The sequence below is a fragment of the Larimichthys crocea genome, chromosome I (assembly GCF_000972845.2).
Source record: "Larimichthys crocea isolate SSNF chromosome I, L_crocea_2.0, whole genome shotgun sequence".
Classification (NCBI taxonomy): domain Eukaryota; kingdom Metazoa; phylum Chordata; class Actinopteri; family Sciaenidae; genus Larimichthys; species Larimichthys crocea.
The window spans coordinates 11,101,948-11,123,694 of record NC_040011.1 but is presented as its reverse complement, the minus strand read 5'-3'; the positions used below and the strand labels follow the sequence as shown (position 1 = coordinate 11,123,694).

The 21,747-nt window shown below is 45.3% G+C and overlaps 1 protein-coding gene across 5 annotated transcripts in view; it reads left to right on the top strand.

The window, feature by feature from the left end:
- Positions 1-21,747, top strand: part of dock3 (dedicator of cytokinesis 3) — a 167,518-nt gene that overhangs the window by 50,613 nt on the left and 95,158 nt on the right. For all 5 annotated transcript variants that reach the window (XM_027277935.1, XM_027277932.1, XM_027277927.1 and 2 more), the window contains exons 2-3: positions 9,941-10,024; positions 16,020-16,060. In XM_027277935.1, coding sequence (XP_027133736.1) covers positions 9,941-10,024; positions 16,020-16,060 — 125 coding nt within the window. The remainder of the gene's footprint in view (positions 1-9,940; positions 10,025-16,019; positions 16,061-21,747) is intronic.

Sequence of the window (21,747 nt, the reverse complement as noted above, 5' to 3'; positions counted from 1 at the left end):
CCGCTCGTTGTTCTTCTTACAGATGATGTTGAAGTCTTGAATGACTTTTATTTAAATTTAAATGAATTCACAGTTTTTAAGCAGATCGGCCTCCTGATCACTGACCTGCCGCCGTGTGAACACGCAGTGCAGAGTGTCCGAGACCGATGACTGAACGTTACTCGCTCTGTGAAAATGAAAGATGCTTCTTTACTCCTTGTTTTCAGGGGATACTCACAGATAATGAATCTGATTTATGTGAGCCAGCATGAACAATACTGCAGCATCTGAATCCAACATGTGACCTGCTGCATTAACCCTGCTGAGTCCTCTGTGGGCGTACAGGCCGAGTCTCCTGTTAGTGTGGTCGCTCCTTCATGAATCTTTTCAGTCCAGTAAACTTCACTCTTTAACTTTCTGCTTTTCCAGATGCGATGCTGTTTCCTCACTCACACATTTTGTCTTGCATGTTGTTATAATCACAAAAGTCAAGAGAATTCAGAAACAGGTTTTCACATTCAGGTTTTCGGTGCTTGGCTTCAGATGGATGGAAACAGGTCGACACAGGGTTGAACCCAAGAAGAGCGCGAGGCTTTGGAGCCGGTCGGTCCGACAACATTAAATCATTTTATCCACATTCAGGTTAGAGAAGGGCTGAACTCTGAAGACGTTTCTAGTGCACTTATTGGTTACACAGTGTAGAATATAAATAAATTTCATCCTCCTTTAACACAGCCACGGTTTGACCAACAAAGGACGAGATGAACTTCTTCACGGTAGATGAACTCAAACCGACTTCAGAAGCTCGTGGGTCATTAGAGAACCAACTTTTCTGCACCGGTTTCCAAATTCATCTGCGGTCACTCCACTTAAAGTCTCTTGCTGCCTCCTTATTCAAATTCATGCCACACCGTCGTCTTCTGGGAGCTGCCCAGTACCAACCAGCCCGGACTGTTGGTTACTGAGACTTCTCCTCTGGAGCAGTTTGGGGCGTAAAGTGCAAGTGAGTAGTTTTCCCGTTTAGCCTATTAATAGCCGGGAGCTCGACATAACACACCGAGGTCTGCGTCCCATCTGTGCCGTACAGTTTATCTCAGCTGTATGTGGGTTGGTGTGTGCCGTCTGTGCTGTCGGTTCAGGGAGGTGGCCTAGTTCTGCTTCCTGCTGCTGCTGATGCTGAGGACTTTCCTCTGCTGTCACCGAGCGCTTCGCTCTGACTTACATTCATCGTACAGCAGGTTGTTATGAGGCTTAAAAGCTTGCAGGAAATCTACATCACGTGTATATGAATAAATAAATGAACACGTGCTTCTCTCTTCATTTAGTTTCTCCTCGTCACACGTACAGACCTTACATCCTCCCCGTCAGCTGTGCAGCAGCCACACGAGTGTTTGAGTCCCGCACACTCGCACACGATCCATCTGCACCCGGGACTCCGCCTGCCTGTGGGCATCGAGGAGGAAGTTAAAATGACGAGCTTCATGTCTTAATGAGGGCGAGATCTGTTCACGAGGCGTGCTGACACTCTCTCACACACGACACACGACACACACTCAATATCCACCCATTTGCATGCAGTGCAAACACACACACACACAGTATCAATAGTTTTTCTACATGCAGATGAAACACTGATGACATCAAAACTATGAAATAATAAAGTCCGATGGCATCTTCGTGGGCTGGTCCGAGGTCATTAGTTCATCTCTAACCCCCAAACCTGACCGAGCAACACGCGGCCGTTCTAGTCAATGTATGCGTTGAATTCAACGCCGCTGTTCTATTTTTCACGCTTGACGCAGGGAATCCGGTGGATTTTCAAAATAAAATACCTTCGTGCAAACTGCCGGGTGCCGTGGTGTTTAGAGATGAGAACTGCAGCAGAGATAACTCTTCATCGACCTTTCTGAGCAAGACGACACAATCACTTTTAATTTGTTGGCAAATTAAAAGCACAGTCGTGAAGTTACGAGCTGTATATCACAGGGCGATATTATATTTGTAGTGAGAATTTCTGAACCAGATTTAGCATTTTTAATTTCTTCCTTTTTTTCTTTTAATAAATTTATCAGAGAAAATTATTAAACACAGTTATGAGAAAAACGTTTATGGATCTTCTGTGTGGTATCTGATCTGATGTGAGTCCATGTGGGAGACAGGAAACTAAAGGTTCAATTGTAAAATGATAATCATAATATTCATATCATTATTATTTCATAGTTCATTCAGGAGACGTTTCTCTCTCTCTTTTCTCCCTTGTCCTCGCTCTGGAGATCCTCACCTTGAATTGGTTCTTTTTCTCTTTCTGTCTTCTTCTGGTTCAGCGGAGCTCCGGTTCCCACTCGAGGGATTCCCATTTATTCCCTTTCATATGTTTACAGCTGCAACACACAACTAAACGTGCGTGTAATATGTTTCTGAGGCAGCTGCGTGTGTGATGTATAATTCATGAAGTTGAACAAAATGCAGCATAATATGCATTAATCCTGCAGGGAGAGCCACTAAGAGGCTTTATGTGCTTTTACTCCTGCTCGTCACATATTATATTATCATGGTTTGCTTGTTACTGTGGCTCAGCTCATGCAGAATACTTCAGAGTACTTCAGAGTACTTCAGAGTACTTCATACTACTACTACTAAAGAGAGCGGACATCTTCTAACCTCAATGTAGTTCTTACATCTGTCTGAAAAGCCTCACTGATTAACTGGCAGCTGTTGACAAGTAACTTACTGTCAATAAAATCACAGTAACTGGCAGCTGTTGACAAGTAACTTACTATCAATAAAATCACAGTAACTGACGGGCAGCTGTTGACAAGTAACGTACTGTCAATAAAATCACAGTAACTGGCAGCTGTTGACAAGTAACGTACTGTCAATAAAATCACAGTAACTGACTAGCAGCTGTTGACAAGTAACTTACTATCAATAAAATCACAGTAACTGACTGGCAGCTGTTGACAAGTAACTTACTGTCAATAAAATCACAGTAACTGGCAGCTGTTGACAAGTAACTTACTGTCAATAAAATCACAGTAACTGACTGGCAGCTGTTGACAAGTAACTTACTATCAATAAAATCACAGTAACTGGCAGCTGTTGACAAGTAACTTACTGTAAATAAAATCACAGTAACTAACTGGCAGCTGTTGACAAGTAACTTACTGTCAATAAAATCACAGTAACTGACTGGCAGCTGTTGACAAGTAACTTACTGTCAATAAAATCACAGTAACTGACTGGCAGCTGTTGACAAGTAACTTACTATCAATAAAATCACAGTAACTGGCAGCTGTTGACAAGTAACTTACTGTAAATAAAATCACAGTAACTAACTGGCAGCTGTTGACAAGTAACTTACTGTCAATAAAATCACAGTTACTAACAGGCAGCTGTTGACAAGTCACTTACTATCAATAAAATCACAGTAACTGGCAGCTGTTGACAAGTAACTTACTGTAAATAAAATCACAGTTGCTGGCAGCTGTTGACAAGTAACTTACTATCAATAAAATCACAGTTACTAACTGGCAGCTGTTGAAAAGTAACTTACTATCAATAAAATCACAGTAACTGGCAGCTGTTGACAAGTAACTTACTGTCAATAAGATAACAGTTACTAATGGGCAGCTGTTGACAAGCAACTTACTGTCAATAAGATAACAGTTACTAACGGGCAGCTGTTGACAAGTAACTTACTATCAATAAAATCACAGTAACTGACTAGCAGCTGTTGACAAGTCACTTACTATCAATAAAATCACAGTAACTGACTGGCAGCTGTTGACAAGTAACTTACTGTCAATAAAATCACAGTAACTGACTGGCAGCTGTTGATAAGTAACTTACTATCAATAAAATCACAGTAACTGGCAGCTGTTGACGAGTAACTTACTATCAATAAAATCACAGTAACTAACTGGCAGCTGTTGACAAGTAATGTACTGTCAATAAAATCCCAGTAACTAGCAGCTGTTGACAAGTAACTTACTGTCAATAAAATCACAGTAACGTACTGTCAGTACAGCACGATAAACGAAGAGATGGTTCAGGACTCACCTGAGCATGACAGTATTCTGACCTGTGTGGCGACTGTTGCAATGCATTGTGGGATTTGTAGTGCGAGCAGTGGGAGTGCGATTTACCAGCGGGTGTGACACATCTGGCGTAGGGGGCGTCTTCCTCCAGAACCAGAACTTGGAGCCGGTTCCACAAGAGAGGAGCTTGATAGCTGGAAGCTCTGGAAACTTTACGTAACTTTAAGGAACTTTACGTAACTTTAAGGAACTTTAAGGAACCCGCCGTCATCCTCTAGAAGACTCGAGGCTTCTTTGCATTCAGTCCCATTTTAAGTGCTGGGTTTGACGCCCACATCAACAACAGAATGATGTGGACGGATGTTGTATTAATTCATGTTGACATTCATACATTTTTAAAGGAGTTCCTTCTGGTGTGGTATCAGCATGTTAATACTCTTCTGTCTCACACCTGCCAAGTGTGTTTCCATCACTCTCTGTCCACGCTGTGTGTGTGATGCTCTGAGGTTGTTTCAGGATTATAAACCTGCGGGGGGGCGTCACATCTGTTCCTCACTCCCCCATCACTCCCCCAACTGTCTACACCTCCCCGCCAACCACTGAGTGAGTCACATACACATTAGTCATGTGTCTAAAGGTCACTGTGTTATTTTATCATATTCTGCTGACTCACATGGAGCGATTCAAGCCCTGAACGATGAGCGAGGATTTAAAAGTTTTACACATGAACTTTTTATTTCATGCTCATTAGTTGAACTTGCACAGACGTTCTGTCTATGCCGTCTGTGTTGATATATCCGTCTCAGTGGGTCAGCGCGCTCGTACAGATGGATCCAATAATGATACAATCATTGCTATAATCATCGCAGCTTTCAAAGTGTGTGAGATCGTCTCACTCCTCTAATTGAGACCCGGTGGACTCTTCTCATGTCCAATATCCAGAATGTTTCAGTTCTTTCTCTTGAAGTCGCCTCGTGCTGCCTCCAATGAAAGAGAAATCAGCTCGTCTGTGCATGAGACCAGTCAGATGTTTGTTGTAACGTAGAGATGAAGCCGGCTCTGCAAACATCTTTACTCTGTTCATCAGCTCTTCTTCTTCTTCTTCTTCTTCTTCTTCTTCTTCTTCTTCTTCTTCCTCTGTTCCCTCTTCAATAATTCACAGACGTTGGATTTGTGTCAGACGTGCTCTGCACTTTGTGTTTTGGTGGAGCTACAATTAAATATTGAAACACACTAAATTGAATTATCCTGTCACACACACACACACACACACACACTCACACACACACACATCTATTATATCTTCCTCTGGTGTTTCCACACACACACACACACACACACACACACACACACACACACACTCATAAAGGCCACAGGCTAAGTGTGTGACTGGCCTAACAGATGTGAGTCATTTGTCAGTATTGACCCGATCCTGGATAAACTGAATGCCGATACCAGCCGGACGAGCCATGCTAATCCCTGTGTGTGTGTGTGTGTGTGTGTGTGTGTGTGTGTGTGTGTTCACTGTGAGTGTGTGTGTGTGTTCACTGTGAGTGTTTGTGTGTGTTCACTGTGAGTGTGTGTGTGTGTTCACTGTGAGTGTGTGTGTGTTCACTGTGAGTGTGTGTGTGTGTGTGTGTTCACTGTGTGTGTGTGTGTGTTCACTGTGTGCGTGCGTGTTCACTGTGTGTGTGTGTGTGTTCACTGTGAGTGTGAGTGTGTGTGTGTGTTCACTGTGAGTGCGTGTGTGTGTGTTCACTGTGTGTGCGTGTGTGTTCACTGTGTGTGTGTGTGTTCACTGTGTGCGTGTGTGTTCACTGTGAGTGTGTGTGTGTGTTCACTGTGAGTGTGTGTGTGTTCACTGTGTGTGTGTTTTTGCGTCAGGTTTGTTGGAGGTAGAAGCAAAAAAATTAAATAATTTCTGAGCACAAAGTGAAAAAAACACGTTGAAGTTTTAGGTTGTTGTTACATTTCCGGCTCACCCAGCTCCGGTTCTGGCACGACACACCGGCTCTGCTCCCTGTCAGGCCTGTAAACCTCCGGATTTGTCACTGTCCATCATAAACTCTGTAAATCACAGAGAGTTGAGGCGGAGCAGCCGGAGGACATCAGAGGGAAAACCAGAAAACATTTCCTCCATAAAATATGATCCAGTTTCACCAGAATCAGTGAAATAGTTGCTGCTGTGTGACTTAGTGCCGTAAAGCGTTACGTACTTCTCCCGACCCGGAGCCCAAAGTTACATAGTGTGAGAACAGACGTACGAATGACAGAGACACCGTTCAGCTGATCACAGGTCAGCAGGAGGTCATGATGTTGCTTTAACCTGCAACACACACACACTGACACACACACTGACACACACACTGACACACACTGGCACACACTGACACACACTCTGACACACACTGACACACACTGACACACACACTGACACACACTGACACACACTCTGACACACTCTGACACACACTGACACACACTGACACACACTGACACACACTGACACACACTCTGACACACACTGACACACACTGACACACACACTGACACACACTGACACACACTGACACACACTGACACACACTGACACACACTCTGACACACACTGACACACACTGACACACACACTGACACACACTGACACACACTGACACACACTGACACACACACTGACACACACTGACACACACTGACACACACTGACACACACTGACACACACTCTGACACACACTGACACACACTGACACACACTGACACACACTGACACACACTCTGACACACACTGACACACACTGACACACACTGACACACACTGACACACACTCTGACACACACTGACACACACTGACACACACTGACACACACTGACACACACTCTGACACACACTGACACACACTGACACACACACTGACACACACTGACACACACTGACACACACTGACACACACACTGACACACACTGACACACACTGACACACACTGACACACTCTGACACACACTGACACACACACTGACACACACACTGACACACACACTGACACACACTGACACACACTGACACACACTGACACACACTCCACATTCTCATGTGTAAGCTGAAAGTCCTTCGACTGGCTCGCTGTGATTGGCTGACACGTGTGTGATGAAGTTCTCAGGGTCGATGGATGGATCTCATCTTGTTGTTTGCACAGCGAGCAGAGACCTTCATGTTTGCAGCTTGTTGTCATGGCATCGGCCACACTGTCTGTTTAGATACTTCAAATATTTACTTTGAAAGATTTATGCTGAGATCATTTGCTTTGTTAAATCTGAAGATGAATTCCATATCCGACACGATGTGAGCTACTAAAGTCAGACACGATACGAGCTGACTGTCTGCGAGCTCGCCGTGTTGCAGAGAAGTGTTTCTGCTGAATATTGGCTGATACCGATTGGCTGTTGATCTGGGTGTGTGTAGATGAAATCATGAGTTTACCATTGCTGAAAGAATCGATTGAGTTCTCAGCTCATTTTCTCACTTTGAAGGCGTCAGGGAAAAGGTTTTCAAGGTGTGAGCTCTGTGGTCGCCTCCTCCTCCTCCTCCTCTGGACAAAGCCGTGGTTCATCTTTCTTTTCCACATTTGGTCCGAGCTCAAGTCAAGAGAGCCGGACAGAGTGAGAACAGACAGAGGCATCAAACAGACGACAGGCTGACAAGGCCGGAGACGATGACGGAGTGACAGCGATGACAGCGAGTCACAATGAGCGAGGGAGGGAGACGTTACTGACACAATCCAAAGCGGTGACAATCCCACACTGAGCGGCGTTAATAATGGAGAGCGACGGAGAGAGACGGACTGACAGTGACGGAGAGAGAGAGAGAGAGTGATGATACAGAGACAGATGGTGACAGAGACACGATGGCAGACAGAGACAGATGCAAACCATCCCGCCGCCTTGAGGTGTGAGGTGTGTGTCCTCACTGCTTCAGACTGCAATCAGAGTGTGTGTGTGTGTGTGTGTGTGTGTGTGTGTCAGTACACTGCGTACACACCAAGCAGGATTCGAGTTGTTCTTGATTTCCTGTCTTACTTTACTGTGAGTAACTAACGGGCAGCTGTTGACAAGTAACTCCACAGTACATCGTTGTTACTGTAGTTTTTGACTGAACACACAGTGCGCTGCTGTGAAATACAGTAATTCACTGTCCGCCTGGTCTGTTCTCTGTATAAATATGAAGTCGTGTCACTGCTGCTGCGACAGGTGGAGGGTGGAGGGTGGAGGGTGGAGGATAAATCCACTTTTTAATCTCCAGATCTAAAAAATAAACTCTGAGCTCTCCCAGACATGACTCTGGGTGTTTATCCCCCGAGAAGCTCCGGTTCACCCACGCTGCTGATGGTCCGGGATCCCCGAGGTCCCCCAGACCATCAGCAGCCGTCTGTTGGCCAGCAGCAGCAGCTCTGTCCCTCTGCTCCGTCCGATGTTGGACTGAGGGCTCTGTCGACGCAGACTGTCTTTCAAGTGCTCCGGTTCACCCACAATGCTGAAGCCGGGATCCCCGAGGTCCCCAGGGATCTGAGGGACCTCGGGGATCCCGGCATCAGCAGCCGTCTGTTGGCCAGCAGCAGACATATTTAACACTATCGATGATGTTGGGTCATTTTTTGACGTTGATTTGTTCACAGTGCAGCCAAACAATCACATTTTTATCAAAGAAGTCAGTCAGTAACTGTAACTGTAACTGTAACTGTAACTGTAATCTGATTTCAAGCTGCACGAAGCTCTTGTTGCTGCTGCTGCTTCCTGCGATATTTAAAACTGATAAAGTAATGCATGAATGTCAGACCCCGCCAGCAATAATGTAAACTACAGAGAGGTGAATACTCTGCAGACTGGGGGCAAAATGAGGTTTAACTTAATGAAAGTCTTAATGACTTCTTTGAACATAAACTATATAAACATGCCCGTCAGTGTCATGTCATATTCCAACCATCCAAACACTGATAACACCGGGGTCACAGCGACAGTTGCAATAACATCCAAACACTATAAATAGAGACGTGACAGAGAGAGAGAGCTGATGACGGGACGAGGAGCGTGACCGTGACTCGGTCACAACGCCGACTTTGTCTTCAAGGTCGATTCACCACAGAGAGAAAGAAAGAAAGTGCCGGGACCTCGTCCTGCTTGATGCTCATAAAAACATTTACCGTAAAGAAATATGTGACATTACGGTGTGCGTTTTTAGGACTGTATGTTTCAAAGTTGAAAATGGTTTCATTTACAGTAAATTACTAAAAAAAAGACATATCATAAAGCTGTTTTCTTTCCAAATAACCACTATAATATAAAACTTTTTACAGTAAAGTAAAAAAATCTGTATATCTCACAGTAAGACAGCAGCTGTGACACATTTACATTTGACTTTATTCATATATTTATCAGTTTTGATCCTTTATGTTTCATGTTCACGGCAGATATTTGTTGTTTGTATGATGCAGACATGTTAATAAATATGTATTGGTGAATATAACCTGCTGCTCCTCTCTGTGATGTGTGAAGAGGCTTCATGTGTTTTTACAATGCAGCCTGGGTTCTTTACAGAACCACTCTGAAATGGTTCAAATGTTGAGCAGCTGCAGAGAAACAGCACATCCGTCTGCCTCTTTAGTTCTGTGACTGCAGTTGGAGGATGAGCTGAGGCCTGCTGTTGTTTTGTGGGTGCAGTCATGAGCGTCATTCACATCAGCAGTGGCTGGTACAGCACAGTGTGGATGTGCTGACCTCATGCTGCTGTCACGGTGCACAGTGACATGTTCACTTTGTAAACTGTGTTACAGAGAAGTCGATTCATTGATAATAAATTCAGAAACCAAACTTCTTGTAGTCGCTTTGCTCCACAGATTTTCATCTCCTCTCTCTCTCTCTGTCCACAGTGATCTGTAACTTCCGGGGCTCGGTGACTCAGGGTTTGGCTCTGGAGGTGGGAGAGACGGTTCAGATCCTGGAAAAATGTGAAGGTAAGACTCCTTCATGAGATACTGTGTGGGCGGATGCTTCATAGAGCAGTAATGTCCTTGATCATTGTTACAGCAGTGTAAGAACGTCACTGAAGCTTCCTGCAGGGTTAAAGAGGATGTGACGTTTTAAAGTCACAAAGAAGAGGAGGAAGGAAGTTAGTTTTGTAATTGCTGATTACAACGCCCTCACGTCACCTTTTCCTTCTTCTACAGTGACCACAAAACACACACAACACCCTGTTAGAGTCAGTGTTTACTTTGTCCATTGTGGGCTACTGTAGAAACACGGTGGTTCAACATTGTGTTACATAAAATGCACAGTTCTTATTTTCAGTTTGCTGCCTGTGACACTCCGGACCTTTAAGGCTGTAACCTGTGCTCTGATTTCAGCTTTCTTCAGAGAAGCAGGATTACTTTTTTCAGACACTAAAACTTTGTTTCTCACCTCGTGTGGCGCTATGAAACAATGTTTTATCGTGCACGTGTCCGAGCAGGCAGGCGACTCCGTGCACAGCTCAAACACTGTGAGCAAACACGGACGTTAACGAGTTCAGATACTGAGAAAATCAGCTTTGCAAATGTTTCATGATGCACAGGAGATGCACAGAATGTTTCTTATAGCTGATTTAACAGTGAGGTCACGATGTGACAGGGCGTCTGCTGCAGCTGGTGACTGACTGTAAAGGTAGATCGCCCTCAGAATGACGAGAATTGAGTCAATGATGAAGAATATTTAGTTTCTGAGCAGCTGTACACACAAAGTGTGGTGAGCTGTAATGAATGAACGAGCTCCCACATGAATGCTGCTGAGGCTGCATTGTCACAAATCCACACAGAAACACAGTCATCCCCTCACTCAGTGCTGCATCCACAGCTCTCTGCAATAATGAGTGCAAACACCCTGTAATAGCCCGGCGCAGGCCTGGACCTCAGCCAGAGCGATTAGCCGGCGTCCCTCCCGTTGTTATTCCTACTTTAACTCACAGAAATTAGCAACTGGAGCCAGGATGTGTCTGAAGCCAGGAAGTGTTGTCTTTTGCAGATAATGAGTGAGTGTGTGCTTCATTAGCCACAGCTGGGCAGGCCGCTACCATCGATCCAGAGCCGGGGCTGATGGGGCCTCTCTTTACCCAGAGAGAGAGAGACAGAGAGGGGGTGATCAGATGATGGAGACAGAGCGATGTGGGTTTACTTTGCTTCATCTCAGCTCCTCCATCCTCTCTGCCTCATATTCACTCCATGGCATCCAGGCAGCATCTAATTTGCTCTTGTTATGAAATGCAACCCTCCGAGCGAGGGCTTATTATCCGAGCCCTCGTGGCACAGGCTGGCATCGCAGGCCTCCAGCACACAGTGATTATGAGTGCGAGCCAGGGCTAACTTTTGTCCTCGATCCCCGTGGCTAATCCCCAATGTCCCCGGCGTCCGTCATTATCTCAACGTGCAAATACAGTTTTTAGAAAACACAAAACAACAGTCGGCTGCTCGGTTTGTTAGCCGGGCTATGAGCTCAGAGCACCGGGACCACCAGGAAGAGGAGGACAGAGGGAATGCTGATGGACAATGAATGAACATTAGAAACTACCCAGGACTGTGTGTGTGTGTGTGTGTGTGCGCGTCATCGTTGCTGCTGCAGAAATGCTGCAGAGCTTTCAGCCACAGCGAGTGTTTGAGATGCAGAGATCGGCTCCCCGGCCCTCTTCTTGCACTTAGCCACTCGCGCTCGTCTGCCTGTGCTAATGCCAAATTATCCTCCCCAGACAGAAACTCAATGACTCTAATGACGGCGGTGCGGAGACGGCAGCCAGGCTGCGGGGGGAATGCAATCCCCAAGTTGCGTTCTTAAAATATAGATTACAGCCATAACACTTGAGAAAGCATTAGGCTTCGATTAAGGGCGTAGCAGCAATTTGAAGTCTGAGATTGTGACTGTCAGCATTACTGAGTCGCAGCTAAGAACACTCTCATTATTTTGGAGAGGCTGCAGCAAATCTTTCACAGAGAGCTGCTGCTGCTGTGATTAACAGTTAAATATGAAGACATTAGACTGTCATGTTTGTGTTGCAGTACATGTCTTCTTCAGATTCTCTTTGTCTGGTACCATGAGTCAGACCTGCAGCCACTCCACACTGATTAGGAGTTGTTGTGTTGGAGAATCATTCAACTTTCATTCATGAAAAGAACCCAACACACAGAAATCATCATTTGCTGTGTTCTTCATCTTTGAACAGAACTCTAAGGATGTTTTCAGTCAGGTCATCGTGCAGCAGCATGTGGGACTCTCTGCAGACGTCCAACAAACACCTGGAGGAGCATCTGGGCCACCTCCCCGGTTAGACAGAGGTCAAGCCTCCTGATTCTGCAACAGGAGCTTCAACAGGACGTCTGCAGAGGACATCAAGGTCACTCACCTGTTGGCGCCATGGTGTTGTCATGGTGATGGACAGGTCTCGAGCAAGCAGCGCCGACACTTTTATATCCAAAAATCTCAGCTGCGATATCCACAGTAAATTACTGTAAACCATGTCAAGATTCAAGATCTCTTTATTGACATTTCACAGCACTGTAACAGAATTAAATGACAATGAAAATGAAGTAAGAAGATAAATAAATTAATTAATGAGTCTAATTTGAGAATTAGTGGGTTTAGTTTGACTCTGGGCAGTGGGGTAGAAGCTATTTCCAAACCTCTTGGTCTTGGTCCGCAGACTGCGGGACCTCCTGCCAGAGGGAAGAACAGACTGTAGCCAGGGTGGGTGGAGTCTTTGATGATGCCTTTAGCTTTAGACATGCATCTTCTGTGACCAGCTCCTGCACAGTAGGAACAGTTGTACCAATAGTCCATCCAGCTGACCTGAGGATGGATGGACCGAGGTCGGCCCTGTTCAAACGCTGCAGGAGGTGTGCAGGTCCCAGGACAGGTTGTCAGCCATGTGTGATGAACACATCAGTCCCATTGATGTGGATCGGGGCGTGCACGATTGTAGTGTGGTACACAGAGTCTGTGCTCATGTATACTACTTCTCACAGTAGTACACTGTGTATTCAGTCAAAAAACTACAGTAATTATAGAGTTACTGCAGAAAAGTACAGTAACCAATGATGTACTGTAAGCTCGGTGCTTTTAATGAATGTTTGCACAGTGTACTGACGTGATGCTAATCAATGCATACCTGTGCACAGTGAGGAGCTCGGCGGCTCAGCTGCACTTCACACCTCTGTTCAATGGGTCGTTACCGTAATTACAGTGAAAGACGCCCTCGTGTGTGTGTGTGTGTGTGTGTGTGTGTGTGTGTGTGTGTGTGATCTGATAGCTTGATGAAAACCTGCATTTATCGTACGATGCTGTATTCATGAGTTCGTGTGAACCTGCGTGAACTCGACAGAAGTGTCTCCTCGAGCTCTGCCTCCCACTTAGAAATGATTTACAGTGATTATTATTTAGAATTATTTTGATACGGGGCGCAAAATGATTATTCTAATAACCGCTTGGATGCGATGATTACTCCTCTTCATGACAACATAGAAACGAGGTCCATACATGCACCTGCTCCGTCACCTCTGCGCTCATGAACATAATCACACTCACACATACAAATCAGTGTTTTTCCATCTTTTCTCTTTCTCTAATCAGGTTACACACACACACACACACACACACACACACACACACACACACCCGTCCTCATTTCAACCCTAACAAATAATCCTGACACTGCTGGTCCAGCCTCGCTCTGATTTCCATATAGATGAGAGGCTTGGGAGTAAACACAGCCATCTTAACGAGGGTGATAAATGAATCTTGATTGGTTATTAATTAACCAGCCAATTAAGTTTCCATCTCCATATTCATATCAGATTATGTAGAACTGCTGAGAAATGGATGTCATGATTTTGCAGGAAGATAAGATGAAAGTTTGGATGTGGAGCATCCTGACCAATCAGAGCTCAGCACCAACTTTTAAAACTAAGCGTCAGCTTCTGGTTGCACAAACTGAAAGTGTGTTTTTAGTCACCTCATGCTATAAATAATGAAAATACTATGCAGGCATACATCAGCTTAAAGGGTAACTGTGGCATCTTTAAACCTGGACTTTATTTGAAATGTTTTGGTGTTTGGTTCAGAGCTGCAGCCACCGTCGTTACCGTGATTTGATTTGTGTCAATGATACGTCCGGCTGAAGGAGATCTCTGGAGAGGTGAGCTGACTTATTGCAGGTAGTCAACAGTGGGAAGGTGAGTGTAACAATGCACAGGTTGTTGTGTTGCAGTACAGAAAGCTTAGCTCAGTTATTGAAGCCTGGCGTATCCAATGAGGAGACAGAGGCAGCAGGCAGAGGAGGTGAACCGGCTCTGCAGACTGCTGCTGTCCTGTGGATGCTGTGATCTGAGTCCATCAGAAAAAACACAGAAACTTTTAATGAACATTTATGACGCTGCACAGTCGTCGTAGACGGTCCGAGCTGCAGGTTGCATGAAAAATGATTTATTTTGGGGGACTAGTTTCCTCAGAATGGTTGCCAATGACAACCTGGCAACTGTTACTGTAGCGCCCCGCTGATGCAGCGTAATGTTTGATCATTTACAGAACTGTCCTAAAACACGTTCAGAATGTTGTCGACTCAGATAAAAGCATAATAAATCTGTGGTGCTCAAGGTCAAAGTAATCACATGCATCACATATAAATGTCTCCCTACATTTCCAAGAGCCGGAGACACGATCATTTTTATTTCCACTTGGGTGGAGACACATGACGTCCCCCGGTCTGAGACGAAGCTGCTCCGTACTTATTTAGTCGCCTGATACGCGTCATTCTCAGCTGTCAACTCCAGTCGACTTTCATGACAGCGTCCTACTCCACTGAGGCATCTGATGAATGTCCGTCCATGTGGACACACACACACACTAAACACAGTCGATACTACAGGTCACACGGTGTAAGGGTAGTGGTGTGAACCCTGCAGGTCCCTGAACAGTGAGGGCCGAGCATCTCTGCGTCTTACAAATAAACGTCTCTAAAATCCACTTCAAATCATACAAAGACGTCCTCACACCTCCAGAACCTGCCCAAGAATCATCAGAGTCAAAGTAATCCAGTAACAGTAATCCACACAGTGGACAGGAACAGGTGTGAGCACCTGTAAGGTGTGGCTGTTTCACTTCGTTGTCACCTTAACCTTAAAACCAAATCTTTGTTCGAAGTCGTGAGTGCTCACCTGACCGTGCAGGCTGGATTGTTACACAGAACCATGTTTGGACGTGATTGGAAGAACCTTCTCTCTATCCAACCAGATCAACGGACCACATGACGCAGTCAAACCCTGAGACACCCGTTCACTTCAAACAAACCTCCCGGTGAAGCAGGTTCACATCTCCACCATTTAAACCTCGTGATGAGCTCGTGGTAGTTTCTTCATAGGACACCGATCGATCCAAACCGCTGTGATTCAAACCGAAGCGCGTAGCTTGAAGCCTGACAAGATGGATTCTCGTATAATCCGAGTCCAGCTGCCTCTCAGGGTCACTAAACGTCCTCTCTGTTGAAAGAGTGTTAGCCCGTTAGTGCGGCTCCACCTGTGTCAGGCTTTGTTAAACCTTCTACACCGAGTAATCAGTTCTTTAGAACAACCCTGTGACCTTTTTAGTTATTTGGAGGATTTCTGATACAGATTATGATCTTCACTCATTTCTTACTGTGCCGGTGTTTTAGCCCCACATTATGAATGTTACACTGAAGCATCATTGACAGTTTGTCTTTGTGTTTTTCTTCCTTTATGCTTTTTCCTCTCACTGGTATCTTCATTTTAAGATGGAGTTGTTTTTCTTTATATATTTATATCATTCTTTTTGGCAAACAAAGATGTTGTTGGAGAAATGTTCAAATGTTCAAGCCAAAGTCGCCTTGCATATTCAGTCAAACTGCTGACTCACTTCGCTGGATCTCGGCGTTTTGCTGGACTCGTCTTAGTCACTCGTGTCTGTGTTTCCTTTCAGGGTGGTACAGAGGATTCTCGACGAGGAGGCCAAATGTCAAGGTAAGAAAGACGGACAGCCTCCGCTCGCTTCTCTCCAGACTCTTTGACTAATCACATTTTCTTCCTCTCCAAACTTTTGCTCTCCATCTTTATATTTCCATCTCTTTCTTCTCGTCCGTCTCTGTTGTAGTGAAGTTGAGAAATGGGTTATTTATATTGCCCATTTATATATTTATACTGCACTTTTAATGTGAAGGAGACTTATGTAAATGAACGTTTGATCTCTGCTGAACTACTTGGTACTTCTGCTTCTCTCTTCATTGATGATCTTTCACACAGTAGACCACATCGTGGAAATGATTTCTAAAAAGTCACTTTTGTTTAACCAGAAACAGCTCAGGTATCATTAGTGTCTGATAAAAATGATAAATCTACTTTGCAGATCATCGAAACACGGCGAGCATGGCCGGCCTGACAGTCACCACCATGTCTTTACTCGGTGCAATCATCTTAGCCTGCAGTTAAAGTGCTTCTGATTGCAAACATGTTTTTCTGTGGCGTCTGATTCACAGCAGCAACAAGAGTAACATGTTCTGCTGTTTGATGGACCCGGCTCTGCAGCACATGGTCTGATCTTTGAATGGCCTGTAGGACTTGTGTTGAGGCGTTCTGTACAGAAAACAATGTGACACCATGATGGAGCGAGCATGGGGAGAAAGAAGCAGCTGTTTGTTGCATCGTAAACCCACGGACATCACATGAGAAGAGTTTTTGTGACATAATAATTATGAAACACCATCAGTGGAAATCTATTAAAAACAAGTTCTTCCATGGTTTGTCATGACCAGAAGTGTAAAGTACTGTTACAGTGTTATGACGATATGACGAGCTCGGGTCTGGTATGGTTGAGTTTGACTGTCTGTCACAATGTGGACGTAACATTTGGTGTAGATGTTATTTTCATGGAGTCAAACTTGTTGATTCTAGTTCCCCTTGTAGAAGTTTCTGCTCGTGTTTGTCTTTTAATTGACCCAACAGAAGTTTCCATTGCTGTAAAGATCTTTGGTCTTTGTCACAGTTTGCAGTGCTGCATTCAGAAAACATCAGGAGGAGAGAACACAGTCTGAGCAGACGAGTTCTCGGTCTGCAGAGGTATTGTTGTCCTCGCGTTGGTGTCGTAACATCCTCGAGGACAGCAAACAGTCGTGATATCGCTCTGAGACAGCAACAAGACGATAGGCGGTAGCAGATCACAGTGGACTGTAGGATGGGCCTGAGCCATTTGTAGCACCATGGCAACAGCCGTCGGCAGCCAATGCAGGGTGTGGAGGAGCGGTGCAGTGTGGGAGAACTTGGGTAGGTTGAAGTCCGGGCGGGCTGCTGAATCCTGGACACATCCAGGCACGCCAGCCAGGAGAGATGATGAGAGTAGAGGGACGGACATGTCGTCCTGATGTCCGGGAGGACAAACCTGCAGCAGCGTGTTGTTGCAGCTGAGGTGGACAGCTGCTCATTCAGAGTCACATGTAGGGTCCTTCATGCAATCTAGGCCAGGGACGTGGATCTGAGATCACACTGCTCTGTCCTGTCCACCGCGGTCATGTGACACTTTTGTATCCTGACCATAGACTGTGATTAATCATGGACGTAGTCTCCGTGCTGTCACCCACAGGTTTCTGAAGAGCTGTTGTTTATTTCTGCATTTCAACATGGAGACTTATGGAGTTCTTCACATGGAGGTTTTGTCCTGACGTGCTGCTTCCACACATATCACCATGTTCCTCACAGCACTGGAGATATACATGTATATGTAAAGAATACTGCAGATAACCTGAGCGGGGAATGAACACCCAGACATTCCAGGTTTATACGTTTTAATGTCCACAGGTTGTAGATTATTATCATATATATGTTCAGGTTCGGCAGCATGGTCATGTTAAGTTGCGTTATATATTAATCTGTATATATTGAAGCAGTGTTGTCATTGTGTGAACATCCTCTCTGTGTGACGTCGTCGATATTTCTCTGTATTTACAGCAACAAACTGTGTGATGACTTTAAGCACTGCAGTGTGTTCAAGTCTGATGAACGCAGTGCAGTGTGATTAGGTAATCAACAGATTTCATTGGAGCCTTCCTGACCCTCCAGATGACTCACACCAGCAGCTTTCTTTCTTTCTGTCTGGATCACGAGCTAACGAGCTTCTGGGTGTTTCAGTCTTTGTGTTTCTGTCCTCTCTGCAGCAGCCGTCTGTTTTATTCCGCTCGGCTCCGTCCCTGCTCGGCTTCCACCGTCGAGCTTCACTGTATCTAGACAGCAGTGCTGCCTCTCGCTGTCAGGGCGCCACGCTGGGTGTTCTGTGCTGTAGATAGGACGTCGTCTTGGTATAGGCAGAGAAGGTGATGATGATAAAACAAACTGCTCCTCAGTGACGTCACCAAAAACACTCATCTGATCTGACACGTGACGCCTCGCGTTGTCTCATTTTGATTCTCCCGTGAAGATATTTCATGTTTGAACACTTTCTTGACTGAAGTGTTTTCTAACATGATGAACGCACGATAGCTCTGCTGTGATGTAAGAGAGGATTGCATCCATGCAGCTACAACCTGAACCAATCTACAGCACGCCGTGTGCTACAACCTGATATATGAACGCACACACACACACACACACACACACACACACACACACACACACACACAGTTCCAGGATGCTGCTGTGTCTCTGATAAATGGACAATTAGGACGATTCCTCATTCTGCCGTGAGGACGCTGTGGTCTCCTAAAGGCCACGAGCACCGCCGTTAGAAACACTGAACTAAGTCTGAAACAGATTAAGATGCATTGTTAACGGACCTGTGTGTGTGTGTGTGTGTGTGTGTGTGTGTGTGTGTGTGTGTACTCTGATAGAACAGAGAACAGTGATGTTCCACCAAAACCGAGACGAAGTCATGACCAAGACCGAGTCAGGAGCTGATGTTTGTGTGTTTGTGTTCTCAGTCGGCGTCGTGTGTTTTCTCTGGACGCTGCTTCACAGATTTTGTTACAGGCCGAGAATGAAGGAGAGCAGAGAGGCGTTACATTGAGAATCTCAAACTAAGTCTAATTACTGAATCACGTTTAAACATGAGACAGTTTAAAATGGTGAGTAAAGACATAGCAGCAGCAGAGATCATGTGATCAGGACGCCCCCTGATGATGGATTCATTTATTTGGTATCGACATTAAAGATATTTGACAGATTGCATCCGCCTCACTCTCTCCTTCCTGGCATGACGGAGAGCTGAACTCAAAATACAACTCAAGCTAAAAGAAGCAACGTGTGAATCACCCGGAGCTGCATGAAGAAATGACTTTTATTACATGTAACAGACGTTTCTGTTATAATGAGTTTGGAAGTGTTTGAATACTAAATGAAACTTGTTGCTTTCACGCCAGGATAGTCCGAGGGACTCGTTCGATTGGTTCATTTGGGGGCGGTGTTGCCCAAAAGAAGCTCTGACCACCAAGAAGAAAACCCGGCTCATGGATTGTCTTTCTGATCTTTGCTTCTCTGGATAGTCCGTTTGCTTTCCCACTGTAAGCGACCCAGCACCAGGGTTCACCTGAGACCCGTTTTCAGAGTTCGGATGAGCTTCACACCTGCCTGAACAAACCGGACCATCTGAGGAAGCCAACTCTGGTCCGTTTGAAGCGTTAGCAGTGACAGCTAAATTAAAATCAGCTGATTGAAGCGAAATCTACATTTTTTGCTAGAATTTGCAGCATGATGGAGAAACTGTGGTGGTGAGACGTGAAGAATGAAGAAGGTCCGATCAGAGTCAGCATTCTAAATATAAAAGTCTCATTCTAAGGTAACACAAATACAACTAAAATCAGGGGTGTCAAATTATCGCGTTAATTGTGGTTAATTAATTACAGTCATACTGTTTCTCTATGTGAGTTGTGCTTCTTGTGCTTGAGTTGTTGGGGGTGTTAAACATTGGTCAGTCACACCCTGACGTGGACATTGATTGGCTGTCATTGTGTTTGGGATGGTTTAGCATAAGCTGATTGGCTCCCATTGTAGTTGAAAGGTCAAGGTGAGGAAACGTGAAAATGGAGGAGCATGTGAGAGCTGTCGGTCCGATGAACGGGAAGTTTTCACAAATGCTCCGACGGCACCGTTGATAAATGTAGAGATGCCTTCTAACCACTGAAGCAGCTCGAGTTTAGCCGACCACGTCAACGCAAATCACCCACAGCGGAAACTTTAAACTAAACTCGAGGAGAACATCCTGCGTATGAGCAAGTCTGCGATGACTCGGCTGACCAGTGTTCTTACCGAGTGGATGCGGGTCGATAAACATGGTGGAAGACGAGGTGACCCGTCATACAAGCCACGAACAGCGACGACCAGAACCAGCAAGCAAAGCAACTTTTTTTGTTATTTATCAATCTGACACAATGATGTAATGAATTTCAATTTAAAGTTGCTTTTCTCAGCAATTTTTAGGTGAGATTAAAAAGAGATGAATTAATTACAGATCATAATTAATGTGTTAAACTGTGTTAACTGAACATTAAATACAGCTGTACAGTATTTTAAAGATGGTACCATGTAATGTCTGTATGTGAAGGTCTCACAGCATGGAGCTTAAGATAAGAGTAAGAGAACGTCTTCATGAAGCTCCGCTCAGGGTTGAGGTGGTCGGCTCCATCTTGTTGAGATCTTCCAAGGCTCCACCTCCAGAGAAAACCTCAACTTACAGCAGACTAACACAACAGCTTGGCTGTGGGCGGCACGCTGCCATCCCTCTCTCGAGGTTACAGCGAGGGCAGTGGGATGCAGCACAGCGGGGATCATGAGAAAAAAAGAATCTGATGTGATATCAGCTCAGCTGCACTGGATCAGGACGACACCGAGCATCTCTGTGACAACAGCCACTGCAGAAAGAAACTAAGAAACCAGACAGACACGTCGAGATTCCAAATCTCAGTTCAGAGATCACAAAGTCTTCAGTCGTCAGTCTGCGCTGATTCTTTCAGAAGGAAAGTCACGTTAAGGAGCCGAGTGCTAGTACACAGACTGTCCAAAACCTGGACGTAGTCTCTGTGACGTCCCCTCAGACTGTCCAAAACCTGGACGTAGTCTCTGTGACGTCCCCGCAGACTGTCTAAAACCTGGACGTAGTCTCTGTGACGTCCCCGCAGACTGTCTAAAACCTGGACATAGTCTCTGTGACGTCTCCGCAGACTGTCTAAAACCTGGACGTAGTCTCTGTGACGTCCCTGCAGACTGTCTAAAACCTGGACATAGTCTCTGTGACGTCCCCGCAGATTGTCTAAACCTGGACATAATCTCCGTGTCTCTTCCTCCGCCTCTGTCCCAGCAGTGGGGCATCAGTCCAATCCTGGTAGTTCCACCCTAATCACCTGGTTTCTTTAAAACAGACTCGCTGTCTCCCTGTGGAAATGTCTTCCTGCTCTGACTCGTCTCTAATCCAGCAGCCCAAACTTCACATGTTGAGCTTCATCAGCATTCAGGGTACCCGGACCATCGGGGGCCACGAGGTCAGCTCGCAGCTTTAAGGAACACTTTGAGCTGTGAGAGTTAAAGTGCAACATGAAAGTTCACATCTTAATTATTGGACTTTCCAGTATAGATGATTAATTAATATGCAGCCTCACCAGCAGGTGGATCGTCAGACGTCACAGACGGTTTCCTCTCTCCCTCTGGGAGGCGCTGCAGGACTCTGCACTCTA